At 37.1% G+C, this 19,152-nt stretch overlaps 1 protein-coding gene and 1 pseudogene across 5 annotated transcripts in view; both read left to right on the plus strand.

Moving 5' to 3' along the window:
- TET1 (tet methylcytosine dioxygenase 1) overlaps nucleotides 1–19,152 on the plus strand; it is a 135,667-nt gene that overhangs the window by 90,891 nt on the left and 25,624 nt on the right. For all 5 annotated transcript variants that reach the window (XM_045437614.1, XM_045437617.1, XM_045437619.1 and 2 more), the window contains one exon: nucleotides 15,104–15,315. In XM_045437614.1, the coding sequence (XP_045293570.1) occupies nucleotides 15,104–15,315 (212 nt within the window). The remainder of the gene's footprint in view (nucleotides 1–15,103; nucleotides 15,316–19,152) is intronic.
- Nucleotides 2,468–2,615, plus strand: LOC123577615 (annotated as a pseudogene).

Raw genomic sequence — 19,152 nt, forward strand, 5'->3', positions numbered from 1 at the left:
TCAAAAGTGTAATCTTGATAACAAAACCAAGAATTGATTTTGTATATCTGTGAAAAAGAAAAGCTAGGTCTCGTAAAAGCTTGTATGTCCTAGAGAAATCAAAATATTAATCAAACTTTATTTTTTGCAAACTTTCCAAATTATCTTATTTAATATATTCATATGTTCATTGCTAGTGCCCAAAGCACTGCCCAGCACATAGTCAACACTGAAAAACTTTTATTGAGTGAATGAACATAGAGCTTAAATAAGTCTTATAGAATATTGAATATTTTGAATTTGAATTGGTATCTTGGAATAGTATTGCCATGGTGTTCATTATTAGCTCTTTTCTGAGGCATGCAGAACTTGGAGTATGAGAATTAACAGTCTGATAAAATTGTCCATCTCAAATTTGAACTTTGATATGGGTCAAATAAAAAATTGAGAGAATTAGGTCTCCATAGTCTACATCCTTTTTTAGGACTTTAGAGCAGATTATTTTGAATGGCACTAGCGTTACTGAGTCTTACAGGGATGCTTTATGCAGGAATGAAGTAAAGGGATGGGGTAGAGGAAGACCAATCATTTTAAATGAAAGAATTCAGTAAACAGTTAAGTAGTGGTTTGCATTGTTCCATTTTTACTCTTCGTCCTGTACAGTGTACATTTATTGTGTATTTGATATTCAACTTTAACCTAAATCAAACGTTGTGATTTTTTATGTAAATCTTTTCACTCTATTTTTCCATGTACGTTTGTTCATAGTGGTTGAACTCTATCCTGTTTTTATTGTGCTGCACTTGGCCTCCTTTTCTTGAAAGAGAGACTTATTGGTCCTCTTTTTAATGGTCACACAGAAAAATCCTAGCAGCAAATTCTAACCGGGCAGGACAGGTTTTTGAGCCTTTCTGACATTGTTGTGCCCTTGCTCTTAACACTTTTCTTTGCCAGGTAGTCATTAACCCTCCCCCATAATTGTTAGCCTTTCGCAGATGTTTCTGACTGTTCTCTGCTGTCATGTCACTGTGAGTCTTGTCAAGGACTAGTTATCTTGTTACTCTGTAGATTTTGGTGGAAAGGATGGAGTCTCTTGGATACAGTAGGCTCTGTTAACTCCCTATACTACTAACTCCATGAGCGCTTGCGCGTGCGCACGCACACGCTCTTAAGCCTCTGAGGTGGTGGGAGGAGTAGGGACAAGAATTCAAACAGTACGCTGCCCAGATGGCTCCAGTGCCTGATCAGTTCACGGCAGGAATCAGTTTATGGATTCTCCTCTATAGGATTGTTTTGTGGTCAGTAGAGCAGGTGTGGCAGTAAATATATACAAGTGAATATTTTATTGCCTGCTCTGGTCTGAGGTGAGCAGAGTTTTAGGGTAAGAAGAAAGCCAAGTATCCACAAGTTTTCAAACCATGTTGTCTGGATTTATATATGTATATAACCTTTGAATACTTTCCTTTCCCTGTTTGGTTCCTTTGTTCCAAGGTTCTGTCCTCGATGTCTTTGGGCTGTATCATGTTGCTGCATATTTCTGTCCCCAAATCAGGCACTTCTCTGAAATATTACTATGGTGTGTAATAAAGGGAGTATAATGTCCTGGGCTACTTGTTTGGTTTCTGTGATACCTTGATAATGTGAGAAGAATATTTATGCTTCCTTATTCAAAATTAGGCAGAAGCCAAGAAGTTGATGCTAACTCTCAGCTAATGTTGAACAGACATTTTTCACTGTCCTTGCCTTTTTTTGTTATAAAACATATTTTTCTTGAATTAAGACCACCATTAGAACTACTTTTATAGAGTTCGTTTATTAAGGAAACTTATTATTCAGGTATAATATACACAAACGAAATTACACAAGTCTTCATATATAGCGCAGTTAAGCTTTACAAAGTGAACACTCCCATGTAACCACCAGCTAGATCAAGAAGAACACACCCAATTATTACCAACACCCTAGAAGTCTCTCGCATGTACCCAGTCATTATCCCCAAAGGTTGAAGCTTATTTTATTATCATACATAGGTACTTTTAAATTGTCTTTACCAAAGGGTTGTGTTGTTTTTGTTTGATTGTTTGTATTTATTGGTTTTTATGGTTGGTCACCATTATTTTGTGCTGAAAATATTGCTCAATTTTTTCTCCCCTGTGACTATTAATAAACTCAAAAATGATCTCGCCTTGGTAATAGATTCCATACATGATGCAGATATTACTCCTAGCTGTGATTCTAAACTAGTCCTTCTGTGGGCCCCAGGTCTTCAGTGGAGCTGGTGCAGAACCCTAATCACCTGACATCTTTACAACTGAGATTGTATTACAAGGACTGTTCTATTTGTTGTTGTTGTTGTTGTTGTTTTCCTTAAGAAAAGTAATGTAATCCTATATTTATGCAACTGTTAAATTAAAATTCAAAACTAAATCAAGGTCAAGTATCCAAACTGAAACTTAACACCCTATATAAAATTAAAATTAAGTTTTAAGTCACTTCTTGGCCTTTTGGCTAAGATCAAGTATGGTATCTGTATCTATATTAAATGGGGTTTGGAGCAAGGAGATGGAAAAGGAGCTTGCACCATCCACTCCACACACTGACCTGGTATTGAAGTATTTACAGGAACCATACTTAAAAAAAATTTTTTTTTAAATATTTACTTATTTTTGGGATAGCCAAGTGGAAGGGGGGGGCAGAGAGAGAGAGAAACACAGGATCCAAAGCTGGCTCTGTGCTGACAGGCTGACAGCAGTGAGCCCGATGTGGGGCTCGAACCCACAAAACACGAGATCATGACCTGAGCCGAAGTTGGACACTCAACCGAATGAGCTATCCAGGTGCCCCCCCCCCCCACTTTTATTTTAATTCCAGGTACAGTTAACATACAAGGTTATATTAGTTTGAGGTATACAAGGCAGTGGTTCAAACATTCTGTACACCAGTCACTGCTCATCAAGTTAAGTATACTCTTAATCCCCTTCACCTGTTTCACTCATTCCCTGCCTACCTCCCCTCTGGTAAACATTAGTTCTCTACAGATAAGCGTCTAGTTTGGGGGTTGTCTCCATTTTTTTCTTTGTTTTGTTTCTTAAATTCCATGTATGAGTGAAATCATAAAGGTATTTGTCTTTCTCTGACTGACATATGTCACTTAGCATTATACTCTCTATCTAGCTCCATCCCTGTTATTGCAAATGGCAAGATTTAGTAATTTTTTTTAAATTTTTTAATGTTTGTTTATTTTTGAGAGAGAGAGAGAGAGACAGAGTGTGAGTGGGGGAGGGGCAGAGAGAGAGGGAGACACAGAATCCAAAGCAGGCTCCAGGCTCTGAGCTGCCAGCACAGAGTCCAACGTGGGGCTCAAACTCACAGAATGCTAGATCATGACCTGAGATGAAGTTGGATGCTTAAGTGAATGATCCACCCAGGTGCCCCAGTTTTTGTGGGTTTTTTTTTTTTTAAGTTTTATTTATTTAAGTAATCTCTACACCCAATGTGGGGCCCAAACCCATGACCCCAAAGTTAAGAGTCACATACTCTTCCAACTGAGCCAGCCAAGCATCCCTTATTCTTTTTTTTTAATGGTTGAATAATATTCCTCATCTTCTACACATCTGCTTTATCCATTCAATGGACATGTGGGGTGCTTCCTTACTTTGACTATTGTAGATAATGCTGCAATTAGGATAGGGCTGCATATATCTTTTTGAATTAGTGTTTTCGTATTCTTGGGGTAAATACCCAATAGTAGTATTACTGGATCACATGGTAATTCTATTTTTAATTTTTTGAGGCCCCTCCATCCTGTTTTCCACAGTGGCTGGCTGCACTGTGTTCCCACAGTGTTCCCACCAACAGTGCATGAGGGTTTATTTTTCTCCACCTCCTTGCCAATACATATTATTTCTTGTGTTTTTGATTGTAGCCATTCTGACAGGGGTGAGGTGATATCTGGTTCTGGTTTTGATTTGTATTTCCCTCATGATGAGTGATGTTGAGCATCTTTTCATGTGTTTGTTGGCCTCTCTATGTCTTTGGAGAAATGTCTGTTCGTTTCTTCTGGTTTGGGGATGTTGAGTTGTATCATTTCTTTGTATATCTTGGATACTAACCCTATATTGGACATGTCATTTGCAAATATCTTCTCCCATTCAGTAGGTTGTCTTTTACTTTCGTTGATTGTTTCCTTTGCGTAAAAATTGATTACTTTCAAATTTAAAAATTGATCTTAAATTTACTTTCTGAGATAATGATGTTTAACAACCCTGGGCATACCCAAACTAAGTTTGGATGTTAAAACATTCAATTAAAAATGTTAGACACCTGCTGAAGCATGTTGGGCAGAGAAGTGACAGGGTTAATATTATTACGGCAAAAACTTTCTAAATTTCAAGAAAGGTTGATTAAATAAGCATGGGATTGGGGTGCCTGAGTGGCTCAGTCGGTTGAGTGATGCTTGATTTTGACTCAGGTCATGATCTTGAGGTTTGTGGGATTGAGCCTCTGGTTTAGCTCTGCACTGACAGCACAGAGCCTGTTTGGAATTCTCTCCCTTTTGTAGCCCATGTCTCTGTCAAAATAAATAAGCATGTTTTTAAAAATAAGCACGGGATTGTTTTGGAGCAGAATCTTCTCAAGGGCATTTACTCTTAGTTGCATGCTGAAATGGAATTCTTCATGTATAGTTTGGATCCAATATTAGAAATTATAAAGAAAGCATCTGAGGGGTGCCTGGGTGGCTTGGTCGGTAAAGCGTCCAACTTCGGCTCAGGTCATGATCTCACAGTCCGTGAGTTCGAGCCCCACGTTGGGCTCTGTGCTGACTGCTCGGAGCCTGGAGCCTGTTTCAGATTCTGTGTCTCCCTCTCTCTCTGCTCCTCCCCTGTTCATGCTCTGTCTCTCTCTGTCTCAAAAATAAATAAACGTTCAAAATAAAAAATAAAAAAAAAAAAAGAAAGAAAGCATCTGAGAACTTGCTTAATATTTAAAGATGCTAAGATAAATAAATAAATAAACTCTTACAAATTCTTTGCTTAAAATACTCCAGGGGCACCTGGGTGGCTCAGTGAGTTAAGCGTCTGACTTCGGGTCAGGTCATGATCTCATGGCTGGTGAGTTCAAGCCCCATGTAGGGCTCTGTGGTGACAACTCAGAGCCTGGAGCCTGCTTTGGATTCTGTGTCTTCCTCTCTCTCTGCCCCTCCCCCGCTCGTGCTGTCTCTTGCACATGCACGCACAGAAATGTTAAAAAAAAATTTTAAATACTTGAGTTAACAATAAACCTTTTAGTTATTGTTAATTTCTTAAAAATTGAATTATATTTAAAAAAAATTGAATTATATATACATATCTAATAGTGTAATCTATTTCATCATTGTTAACCTAGTAACCAAAAATTGATACTATGAGTGAACTTACATTGTAATTAGTTACGTTGGTTTCTTTTAAATGTTTATTAACCATTTGGGGGGCTTGGGTGTTTCAGTCAGTTTAGTGTCCAACTATTGCTTTCAGCTCAGGTCATGATCCCAGTTTCTTTGAATTGAGCCCCAAGTCATGCCTCTCACTGAGCGCAGAGCCTACTTGAGATTTTCTCTCCCTCTGCCCCTCTTACCTGCTGTCTTTCCCCCAAATTAAAAAAAAAAAAAAAAGTTTTATTAACCATTTGTATTTCTTCCATGAATTCACTCTTCATAACCATGTTTTATTTACGTTATCTTTTTTTGTAGTGTGTGAATAAAACTTCTATTATATAGTCTGCTATTGTTTAAATACTAGATTTTCTTTTATTTTTTTGTTAATGTTTATCTATTTATTTATTTCGAGAGAGGGAGAGAGCGCACAAACAAGGGGGCAGAGAAAGGAGGAGAGAGAATCCCAAGCCCGCTCAGTGCTGTCAGCACAGAGTCCAATGCCGGGCTCGAACCCAAGAACTGTGAGATCATGACCTGAGCCAAAACCAAGAGTCAGACGCTTAACCAACTGAGCCCCCCAGGCCCCCCAGTAGATTTTCTTTTAGTCATAGTGCTTGACTGTTATCTTTGTACAGAAGCTTGAAATTCTTACCTGGTCAAATCAATGTCATTTACTCTATTCCTTCAGAGTTTTTTTCATCTGGCTGAGGAAGCCTGAGTCTTTACTGGGCTATTAGAAACATAGTGTCTCCCTGTACTTGCATAATTTTATGTATGGATCCCATAGTTAATTTGAATTTTTTTCAGTGATTTAAAATTCCATTTACTATATGTTCATTTTGGTTGAAATTGTTCCTTGACCCATTTAGAGCAGACCATTGCTTGGCTGATAAAACGTGCTTTGCTATAGCTTTAAAGAAAAAATTGAAATTTAGAAGGACAATTTCCTCTCATTTTTTTTAAACCTTTTTTATAAATACCTGGGGATTAGACAGCTGCTTCAATAATTTTTTGTTGCCTATATAAATACAATATGACTAGAACCCAAATCTGCCTGCCCTAGGGGAAACCTCTCTAGATCTTTGAGTTTCTTCTTTCTATGCCCCTAAGCATGTGAAAATACTGTTTACCTATACCTGCCTCCTTAGAAATTATAACAGTAATTTTGTTTCTCAGGACAGTCTTCTCTCCCCAGCAGTTTTCATACACTTAGTAATGAGTTGTCCTGAACCCACACACACACACACACACCACCAGAGAGTTCTTTAGAATATCCTAGGCTGTCACTCTTGATCCCAATCTTAAGAACTATCCATGGGGAATTTCTATAGGTTGTCCCATCTGGACCATATTCTTGGAAAATCGTTAAGAATGTACTTTGCAGAGCTATTCGTAAAGAGGCTGTAGAGGCAGAATCATGTGTAACCTGGGATGAGAGAATTCTATCACAGATTTGCTAGGAAATATTTTCCTAATGATCATCAGATTGCTCTATCTTCTTTCTTCACCCTTTCTCTGAGCGTGCTCTTCCAATGGTCAACCAATACCTAAACTGCCAAAGGAAATTCTGGGTCCTCGTAGATTTTCTTCAGCAGCTCAAACTTTTGGTTACCCTACATCTTCAGAGAAGCTGGTGTGTGGCAAGAGTTTCCATCACACAGCTTTCCCCATCACTCCTCAGCAATTCATTCAGCCCGTCAAGTGTTCCTTATTGGGTGAGTTCATTCATGGCCGTGCCTTAAGCAGTCACCAGTGTGCTGTTACTATTGAAATGCTACCACTTGCCTGCTTAAGAAGAGCATATAGAAGGAGTAAGGAGGAGACCAAGAGTAATATTTGGAGATGAGGGTCCAGGAAGGGCTTTGGGAAGGTATTCACTCTTGAGCTGCATCTTATATACAGAGTGAACATCATCTTTATGTCAGAGATCGCAGAAATCAAGCCAACTATGAATAATAATTTAATAAAGGAGGTTTTATAAGTCACAGAAGCCATCTGGTATCTGGACAACTAGCAGAATTCTTCCTTAAATAACATCCTTGCCTCATGGGACTTATTTTCCAAAATTCTTAGAATGCTCTTTGTACTCTTTTCTGTGGTGGCAAACTTCTGTAGTTCTTTAAAAGGAGTCTCCTCCATAAAGCCTTCCCGCTCTCCAAACAGAGTTAGCCCTGCTTTGCACACTTAACTCATACAGACCCCTTACAAATGTCTACCTCCCCTACAATATCCCGATAGAAAAGTACATGACTAATACTTTCCCCATTAATCAAAATAATACTGTATATTCAATTTTGCATTTGTCTGATTTCCTTTGCAGTGGTACTTAATCGGCTTCCCAGGTGATTACAATTTGCAGCATAATAATTAGACAAAATGACATCTTGCTAACCTGACAGTATTTTGGACTTGCAACTAATTGCTTTATCTAAGTTCACATACTTATTAATTTACATTAATTTATTTCAGATGTTACTAGGCCTTAGTATGCATTGAATATTCATTGTCCCACAGACTGAGTTAACCTCAGAATGGGAGATCTTTTATTTTACAAAATATATGTCCATTCTTCATTCCTCCGATTATGCAGACTTATTCTTTGCTCTTACATCGTTTCTGACAGTGGCCTGTTTTTTTGAATCCCTGGGTTTGGTACTTTCCAGAGATCTGCCTGTAGCTTATGTCTTGACCTATGATCTCACTGATTGAGTGGCTCTGTTTTGAAACTTGTCATCCATCCCTATGGACAATGAGCACAAGAATCCCAAGCTTGTATTGAGAATAAAATATACAATATGGAACTTTGGCCAACATCATAGGATTATTTTTAAACTTATGATTTTAAAATAATTTTAGACTTATTCAAAAACTGCAAGAATACTGCAGAATTTCTGTATACTGTACATTTTGCGAATGTAGTTTTCTACCAAATTAGCTTTGCTTTATTTTTTTCTCTCCCTCTCTCTCTTTATTCTCTATTTTTTCTTAATACTTTAAAAGTAATTTGTAAACATGATGCCCTTTTCCCCTAAATACATTGCTATGTTTTTCATAAAAATCAGGATGGTGCGTGGTGCCTGGCTGGCTCAGTTGGTAGAGCATGAGACTCTTGATCTCAGGGTTGTGAGTTTGAGCCCCATGAAGTCTTTAAAAAAAAACAAACAAACCAGAATGTTGCCTTATATAACCACAATATAATTAAGAAAGTTTTACATAGCCACAGGACAATTATCAAAACTGATTTAATATTATTGTCTAATCTTTAGGTCTTATATCTAACTATCCTTTATGGAAAAAGACAACATATTTTTTCTTGGGTCTGAATTCAATCCAGGATCACTTATTTATATTTAGTTATTTACCACATCTTTTAACTTAAAAACTTTACAATGAAGTAACTTGTCATGAAATGTCCTAGTCACTTAAAGACCCAAAATGGATCAGAGATTCAAATGTCAGAGTTCAAGCTATGTAATCATTAGTCAAAACATAAAAACATAGTTGTAGGGGCACCAGGGTGGCTCAGTTGGTTAAGCATCCAACCTCAGCTCAGGTCATGATCTCACGGTTCCTGGGTTCAAGCCTTACATCAGGCTCTCTGCTGTCAGCATGGAGCCTGCTTCAGATCCTCTGTCTCCCCCTGCCCTCTCTCCCCTCTCCTGAGCACTCTCTCTCTCTCTTTCAAAAATAAACATTTAAAAAATTAACAACAACAATAACAACAAAAAACATAGCTGTAAATCTTTGAGCTTGGATCACACAATTTTTTTCTTAGATAAAACACCAAAAGCACAAGTGACAAGATAAATTGGACTTCATCAAAATTTAAAACTTTTGTGCTTCACACGACTCTATAAAGAAAGGTCAAAAAAACAATAAGAATAGAAGAAAATGTTTGCTAAGCAGATGTCTAATGAGCTTGTATAGAGACTATAAGAAAAGAACTCCTAAATATCAATAATAAATGAACAATCCAAACTAACACGAACAATGTATTTGAACAGACCTTTTTCAAAGAAGATACACAGGTGACCAATAAGCACATGAAAATATGCTCAGCATCATGACTCAGCAGAAAAATGCAAATCAAAGTCAAAATGAGATGCCACTTTACCCTAGAATGCCTATAATTTAAGGACAAGCCATAACAAGAGTTGTCGAGGATATAGAAATTGGATCCATTTGTACATTCCTAGTGTAATTACAAAATAGATCTTGCACTTTGGAAAATAGTCTGATTGCTCCTTTCTTTCTTTCTTTATGTTTATTTATTTAGTGGTGACTGGGTGGCTTGTATGACTCTTGATTTCCTCTCAGGTCATGATCTTACAGTTCATGAGATCAAGCCCTGCATTGGTCTCTGTGCTGACAAAGAGTAGCCTGCTTGGGTTTCTCTCTCTGCCTCTCCCGTGCCCCTCCTCTCTCTCTCTCTCTCTCTCTCTCTCTCTCTCTCAACAAGGAAATAAATATTTAAAAAATAAATATATTTATTTTGACAGAGAGCACGCACCCCCCGTGAGCTGTGGAGGGGCAGAGTGAGGGGGAGAGAGAATCCTAAGCAGGCTCCACACTGTCATTGCAGGGCTTGGTCTCATGAAAACATGTCAACAGAAAAACTTGTTAAATAAATGTTAATCGTAACATCAATCATAACTGCAAAAGTGGAAACAGTCTAAATGGCATGTCCATGCAATGGAATACTTATTTGGCAGTAAAAAGGAATAGAGTACCGATAAGTACTACAAACATGAATGAACATAGGCTGAGGAAAAGAAGCCACATACAAAAGGCCACGTGTTAGAGGATTCCATTTATATGAAATGTTCCAAATGAGCAAAGTCCATAGAGGTAGAAAATTTGGGACCGAAGCAGACAGAGGAAGGAGAAAAAAGTGGCATGACTTCTAAGGGGTTGGGGAGAGGGTGAACACTGAGTATACAGTAACCAATGAATTCTGTACTTTAAAAGGATGGACTTCATGGTATTTAAATTATTTTACATATATGACAAGTTGATCATATTTATGAAAACTATTTAAAACATTTTTCATTCAGTTTGTGGTGTGTTTTTAATTACACAAACATTTCCCACAGAAGTTTGTATGTACCATTTACCATCTAAAGTGACTGCCACATGACCACAGATTCAACAGCTTATAAATTAATAAATCCTTCCACTTTCTAAATGATACAATTCTCGAGAAAAGTTTTAAAATTGGGGATATTTGTACTCATTTAAAATCTTCTTTTGAAATGAGAGTTTTCATCTTAATAGTGTAACTTGTATTTTTTGAAATTTTTGTAAAATGCAACCACATTGGGCTTTTGTGGTTTTTAACCATTCATTCAACAAATATTTGAGCTGAAATTCTATGATCAGGAGCCAAGTGTGCAGTAATAAATCAAAGAGACATGAAATAGTGGCTAATATTAATTAGATCCTAGCTCTGTGCTGCTATACATGGGTTAAGAAACTTGCTAAAGTATCCTGAAGTAGTAAATGACCGCCTTTACAAGTTTTTGCTGTTAATTTTTTTTAATTTTTATTTCTTTTTTGAGAGAGAGAGGGAGAGACAGAGTGCGAGCCACAGAGGGGCAGAGAGAGGGGAAGACGCAGAATCCAAAGCAGGTTCTTGGCTCCCAGCTGTCAGCACAGAGCCCAACGTTGGGCTTGGGCTCAATCCCACAGACAGTGATGTCATGACCTGAGCCGAAGTCGGCCGCTTAACCGACTGAGCCACCCAGGTGCTCCAGCCTTTCCAGTTTTTTGTTTTAATTTAGGTTAAGGTAGACTTCTTAATTAACTGTAGCATATGTGCAGAAGACTACAGAAATCCTAAGGTCACAGGATTTTTCTAAAGTGATCACCTTTCTGTAATTGGCATCTGATATTACTAGCACCTCAAAAGCACTCTTGTCCCCTCTTATCCCCGATTAAAAGTAGCCGCTGTCCTGTCTTCTAACAGTATGGGTTTCTCTTGCCTGTTTCCAACTTCATCTTAATACAGTCTTACAATAATTATTCTTTCGTCTTATCTTCCTTTATGCACCATTAGAGTTGTAAGGTTAATTCGTGTTTTCTGTAACTGTAAGTCATTCTCATTCTCATTGCTCAGTAGTGTTCTGTTACCATAAATGTTGAAAATTTATGGAGTTATATTCTTCTGGTGATTGACATTTGAGTTGTTTCCAATTTGGGATAATTATGAATATTGGTGAAATCTTTGGGAAATATAAGAATACATTTTTATTTGCTGTACATCTAGAAGTGGAATTGCTAAATTGCAGGGGTGGGGAGGGTGGGGTGTGCATATGTGCAGCTCTGGTTGATAGGAACACACAGTTTTCCAAAGTGGTTATCTCTTTATAGTCACATGACTAACATACAACTCTTCCAGTCGCTCCACATTCTTATCAAAACTCGATATTTTCTTTTTCACTGTAGACATTCTAATGGGTGTTTAGTGCCTTTTTTTAAGACCTCTTTCCACTTTTTTTATACTATGTTTAAAAAAACATAAAATTTACCATCTTACCCACTTAACCACAGTGTATAATTCTTTAGCATTAATATATATTCAGATTTTTGTGGCATAAATCTCCAGAACATTTTCATCTTTCAAATCTGAAACTTTATGCCCATTAAATAACTCCCGATTGTCCCATTATCACAGCCACTGGTATCCACCATTCCCCTTTTATGTTTTATGGATTTGACTACTTTAGGTACCTCCTATAACTGGAATCATATAGATTTGCTTTTTTGTGACTGACTTATTTCACTTAACATTGTATCATTAAAGTTCATCCATGTTGTATATAGCATGCAATAGGATTCACTTCCTTTTTAAGTCTGGATATTATATAGATATGCCACGTTTTGTTTATCCATTCATCTGTCAGTGGACATTTGAATTGCTTCCACCACTTGGCTATTATGAATAGTGGTGCTATGAACACGCAAATAACTGTTTTAGGCCTTGCTTTCAGTTCTTTCGGATGTAAGCTCCAGAGTGGAATTGTTGGATCACATGGCAGTTCTATTTTTAGTTTTTTGAGGAACTTCCAGACTGTTTTCTATAGCAGTTTTCACTATTTTATCATCACACCAACATATGTGGTGCCTTAAAATTTTCTTACTTTGCTACATGACGAGTAATGTGGAGCATATTTTCATATGCTCATCATCTGTTTGATATTCTCTTGTGTCGAGCCTGTTCAAATCTTTGGCTGGTTTTCTATTGTGTTTTTATTACTCACTTGGAGAAATGTCCTTATATACTTTGGGTAAAAATACTTTATCAATTATATGTATTATAAATATTTCTCCCACTGTATTGCTTGCCTGTATGCCTTCTTAATCTCTTGCTAGTTAATGTTTTTCATGAACAGACGTACTTAATTATAATATAATCCAAGTTCTTTTTTTTTTTTTTAAGATTTTATTTTTACATAATCTCTACGCCTAACATGGGGCTCAAATTTACAACCCTGAGATCAAGAGTTCCATGCTCTACTACCTGAGCCAGCCAAGCGCCTGTACAATCCACCTTCTTAGTATTTTTCTTTATAGTTATTAAATGTGGTAATCTATTCTAAATTGGTTTTACCTGCTTCAAGGTCATGAAGATGTTTTCTTTCAAAACGTGTTGTTTTAACTTTCCTATTTATATCAACAATATAACTCAAGCTACTTATGTGCAGTAAGGGTCAAGATTCATAATTTGGTAAATCACTTTGCCTTCATTCATTTTCTTGGCCCTTTTTCATCTTTTGCATTTCCATTTGAATTTTGGCACAAGATTGTCAACTTCCACCCAAAACAAAATAAACTCTGATAAGATTTTGCTTGGGATCCCATCACATCTGGAAATCCATTGGGGGAAAATTGGCATCATTATAATAGTGTCTATTCCATGGACATGGTAGTTCTGCATTTATTGAGATCACCTTTAATTTCTTTTAATGTTTTATAGTTTTTATAGACTTACACAGGTATAATACTTGTCTTCCTCCATTTAGACTGCTATGAGAAAATACCAGACTGAGTGGCTTCTATACAACAGAAATATATTTCTCCCAGTTCTGGAGTGTGGAAGTCTCAAATCAGGATGCCAGCATGGGTGGAGGCGGGGGGAATGGGGGGGGTGGGGGGAGTCCTCTTCTCTTTGTGTTGTCATATGTATGAAGGTGTTAGGGAGTTCTGTGGTGTCTATTTATAAGAACACTAATCTCACTCATGAGAGCTTCCCCCATGTGACTTAATTACCTCCCAAAGGCCTTACCTTGTAATACTACCACAACTGGGATTCAAGATTTAATATATGGATTTTTGGTGGTCACAAATCTTCATACCATGGCAATACTTAAGCAGCATATTGAACCTAGATCTGAATTTAGAGACTCGTTATGCTTAATTTTCTGATGTTCACTGAATGACATTTGGAGAATCTGAGAAAAGCACAGATAACCATGAATAAATAGCGTTTTAGCATTTCCCATACAAAGACTAGATAAATGTAACTTTGTTCTTTGCTTGAAAACTTGAAAATTATCTGGTATAATTTTGTTTAATACATTATATATCATTTTGTATTTGAGATTATTTGAAAGCAAATGTATTCTTATTTGGCTGTAAAAGGACATATAAGTATAGAAAAAAATTTTAATATAAATAATTGTGTTTAGGGGGAAGGTCCTAAAGCCAACTCTACTCAAGGGATGCCTTGGTAGCAATGATTGTTAACCATCTGGAGTGACAGAAGAAAGTGATATTGGGTAACTAACATCTTAAGAAGTTTCATCTCAAGTTTATGTAATATTATTATAGCAACAGAAATGGGATAATAATTTTGCTGTTCGTTACTCCATTTTGGTCACAGGGGTGGGCACCTTTATCATTTACTGATTATGTGTTGATTAATGTGGTCAGTGTCTCTGCTGTGTAAATTTGTGATTTATGGAGGGAGTTATAAACAGAATTGGTTGGTTTTATGTCTTGTCAACATTTTTATGTAATGTTTTGGTGTGCACTAGGACCACTGGGCTATATTTTAAATACTTCTGAGACCTTTGTAGCACCCCATGGGTACGATACAGTGTAAGAAAAATCAATAATTATTCAAAGTTAATTGTTGTATTTTGCATTTACCGTGTCAACTGAACCACCTTAATCTTATGATAATATGGGTATGCTAGATCCTTGTGATAGCATGGAAAGGTCACAGGAATTTTAGGAGCATTGCTTTATATATTAATTATTCTGTCTAATAAAACCATTCACCCAAGTGCTGAAGTCCATTTTTAATATTGAGGGTCCCTGGTTATTTGCATCTGGCTAGATTTGTCCCGTTGTGGCATTTGTGTAAGAGCAAAACAGTTAGGCTCTTTTCCAGGGAATCCTCTGTTGTCTATTTTGCAATACTGTATCGACAGCGAAAGAAACCACAGATTGCTTTCGTCTCCTTTCACAAGTAATAACCACATACCACAGACTCCTGTTCTGCCTGTTGTTTGTTAGTCAAGTAACCTGGGTTACTCTGAGTTGTGTGGAGGCAACTAGTCTAAAAACTAAATAGGCTTCAACCCTTTAAGAAATAGTCATGTTTAAAAAGACCTGAAATGCAATAATACAGAGCTTTAAAACCAATATCCATTGCACTCAAGTTTAGGTTTCTTGTTTTCTATAAACAAATGCACTCTGCTTTTCCAGGTTTTAAGAAGAGGCAGCGATGAAGAAAAAGTTCTCTGTTTGGTTCGGCAGCGCACAGGCCACCATTGTCCAACAGCTGTGATGGTGGTCCTCATCATGGTGTGGGACGGCATCCCTCTCCCCATGGCCGACAGACTGTATACAGAGCTCACTGAAAATCTGAAGTCCTACAACGGTCATCCCACAGACCGAAGATGCACGCTCAATGAAAAGTAATCAAATTTAGTTATTACTGCTTTCCTGTTCAGACCTCTATTATGTAATATTACATTGTTAGTTAACTACCAATGACGTGTATTATATGGGAGAACATAAATTTAGGTATTCTAAAACTAAAAATAATGAAGTGGGGTTTTTTTGTTTTTGTTTTTTCTTTAATAGAAATTTGGTTTCATAGTGAGTTGAGACCCTTTTAGGATATTCTCCTTTGGTTTCACAGTGAGTTGAGACCCTTTTAGGATATTCTCCTTTACTCATTTATTTATTTTTAGTAATCTCTACACCCAACGTGGGGCTCAAGCTCACAATCAAGAGTCTCATGCTCCACCGATTGAGCCCACCAGTCACCCCATCCTCTTTCTTTTATAATATAATTAATCATACCTATTTTTCTTTTCTGTCTGCATTTTAAGTGGCATTAAAGAACATTTTTCTTTCTTGCAAGTTATATAGTAGTTCACCCATGGTTTCTTTTAGTTCTTGTTGAAATTGTAAATTTAAAAACCTGAATTTGTGATGTATTTAAAATTTATGCCAGTTGGGGCACCTGGGTGGCTCAGTCTGTTAAGCGTCTGACCTCGGCTCAAGTCATGAACTCACGGTTCGTGGGTTCGGGCCCCACTTCAGGCTCTGTGCTAACAGTGCAGAACCAGTTTGGGATTCTCTATGGCTCTCTCTCGCCCTCGCTCTCTGCCCTGCCCCCACTCATATGCATGTGCTCACTCTCTCAAAATACATAAATAAACTTGAAAATTTATGCTAGTCAATCATGGGAGGAGGAGATCTATTTCTATCATTTTTTCCATTTAAGCCAACTCCAGTTACTAGAGAGTATTTAAAGAAATGTCATTACATGGGGCGCCTGGGTGGCTCACTCGGTTGGGCGTCCGACTTCAGCTCAGGTCATGATCTCGTGGTGAGTTCGAGCCCCGCGTCGGGCTCTGTGCTGACAGCTCAGAGCCTGGAGCCTGTTTTGGATTCAATGTCTCCTTCTCTCTCTGACCCTCCCCCGTTCATACTCTGTCTCTCTGTGTCTCAAAAATAAATAACGTTAAAAAAAAAAAAGAAATGTCATTATACAAAATATAAACAAAAATATACGATATCCCCTCTGTAATCTCTACACCCAATGTGGGGCTTGATCTTGGCTTGTGAGTTGGAGCCTACTTAAAAAAAATAAAGAAAAATTAAGAAAAATTCTTATTGACAGAATAGATGCAAGAATATTTCAATGAACTCTTATCATATATACTCCTCACATAGATTTCATTATTGTTAACAATTTGTAAAATTTGCTTTTTTACACATGCACACAAACCTACTTGGGGTGCCTGGGTGGCTCAGTTGGTTGAGTGACCGACTTCGGCTCAGGTCATGATCTCACCGTTCGTGAGTTCGAGCCCTGCATCGGGCTCGGTGCTGACAGCTCAGAGCCTGGAGCCTGCTTCGGATTCTGTGTCTTCCCTCCCTCTCTGCCCCTCCCCTGCTCACGCACTGTCTGTCTGTCTCTCAAAGAATAAATAATAACAACAACAACAACAAAAATTACTATTATTCGTGCTATTTTTATTTTTTAAATTTTTTCTTTCTGGATTATTTGTCAGATAGTTGCAGGCTTGATACCTTTTTCCTGTAAATACTACTCAAGAGTATATTCTAAGAATGACAAAATTCTCTTACATAACTCCTGTACAATAATCAAAAACAGGAAGACTTGGGGCAACTGGGTGGCTCAGTTGGATAAGTGTCTGACTCTTCCTTTCAGCTCAGTTCATGATCTCGCTGGTTTGTAGATTCTAGCCCCATGATGGACTGTGCACTGACTGTGAAGGGTCTGCTTGGGATACTCTCTCCCTCTCTCTCTGACTTGAGCTCTTTTTCTCAAAAATAAAACATTAACTTTTTTTAAAAATCTCATGCCTTATCTTTCATTGTATTGGTATTTTTGAAGTCCTATTTTTTTAAATTTTATTATTACTTATTTACTTATTTATTTTTTAATTTACATCCAAGTTACTTAGCATATAGTGCAACAATGATTTCAGGAGTAGATTCCTTAATGCCCCTCACCCATTTAGCCTATCTCCCCTCCAGCAAACCTCTATTTGTTCTCCATATTTAAGAGTCTCTTATGTTTTTGTCCCCTTCCCTGTTTTTATATTATTTTGTTTCCCTTCCCTTATGTTCATTTGTTTTGTATCTTAAAGTCCTCATATGAGTGAAATCATATAATATCTGTCTTTCTCTGACTAATTTCACTTAGCATAATACCCTCTAATTCCATCCATGTAGTTGCAAATGGCAAAATTTCATTCTTTTTGATTGCCAAGTAATACTCCTTTGTGTATATATACCATATCTTCTTTATCCATTCATCCATCGATGGACATTTGGGCTCTTTCCATACTTGGCTATTGTTGATAGTGCTGCTGTAAACACTGGGGTGCATGTGTCTCTTCAAAACAGCACACCTGTATCCTTTGGATAAATACCTATAGTAGTGCAATTGCTGGATTGTAGAGTAGTTCTATGTTTAAGTTTTTGAGGAACCTCCATCCTGTTTTCCAGAGTGGCTGCACCAGTTTGCATTCCCACCAGCAGTGCAAAAGAGATCCTCTTTCTCCACATCCTCGCCAACATCTGTTGTTGCCTGAGTTGTTAATGTTAGCCATTCTGACTGGGGTGAGGTGATAGCTCATGGTGGTTTTGATTTGTATTTTCCCCTGGTGATGAGTGATGTTGAGCATTTTTTCATGTCACTTGGTCATCTGGATGTCTTCTTGGAGAAGTGTCTATTCATGTCTTTTGCCCATTTCTTCACTGGATTATTTCTTTTTTGGTTGATTTTTTATAAGTTCTTCATAGATTTGGGATACTAACCCTTTATGTGATATGTTGTTTGCAAATATGTTCTCCCATTCTGTCAGTTGCCTTTTAGTTTTCCTGATTGTTTCCTTTGCTGTGCAGAAGCCTTTTATTTTGAGGAGGTCCCAGTAGCACATTTTTGCTTTGGTCCTAATTTTATAGACAATTGCTCAGTTTGAGTTTGATTGTTGCTTGCTAATGTAATTCAATTGAGAAATTATTGGCAGGAGTATCATATTTAGTCCATAAGATAAGGACCTACTTTCATTTCATTTGCCCTATTATCAGTGATATTGACTGTTTGCAAAAGCTCTTGTAGGTCTCACGACCTTCTACATTTCCTGTGTTTTTAATTGTTTAAATAACTGTCAGCTTTCAGTGAAACTACAATTTTCTTTCCTTTCCATGTGTCATTTCAATGACATAAATGTGTTATTTATTTTTCTATTTGACAACGTTAATGTCCTTCTGTAATTTCAAATTTAATCCCATTTGCATACCCTTTTTCTTCCTTTTCAAGTTGTTGTAACATTTTGTCATTTTACAATATATCTTCCATCTTGGTAAGAAGATTTAGGGGTACTTAGACGATTCATCGCCTTCGCAGTATCTTAAATGATACTTTTTGTATACTTTCTTATCATATTCAGTGTTACCTCACGTATTAGGCATTTTCCTGATGTTCACAATTTAAAAATACTAATAATAGTTTCAAACTTTACATTTCTATATTCTTTTTATTGACTTTTTTAAATATGGGTTTTTGTTTGTATTTTTAATCATTACGTAAGAACTATACACATGCTATTCAAGTTTTGAGGATTATGCAATTGGAAACCAAAGAGTGCTTTTTACCTCCTTGGTTTCATATCTTTGTATGAATATTGTAATCATTGTCATCCTTACTATTGGGTCTATTAGAACCTCAGAAATGCCCCCAATGTGATAAAATAACCAAATTACTT

The sequence above is a fragment of the Leopardus geoffroyi genome, chromosome D2, assembly GCF_018350155.1.
Source record: "Leopardus geoffroyi isolate Oge1 chromosome D2, O.geoffroyi_Oge1_pat1.0, whole genome shotgun sequence".
NCBI lineage: Eukaryota > Metazoa > Chordata > Mammalia > Carnivora > Felidae > Leopardus > Leopardus geoffroyi.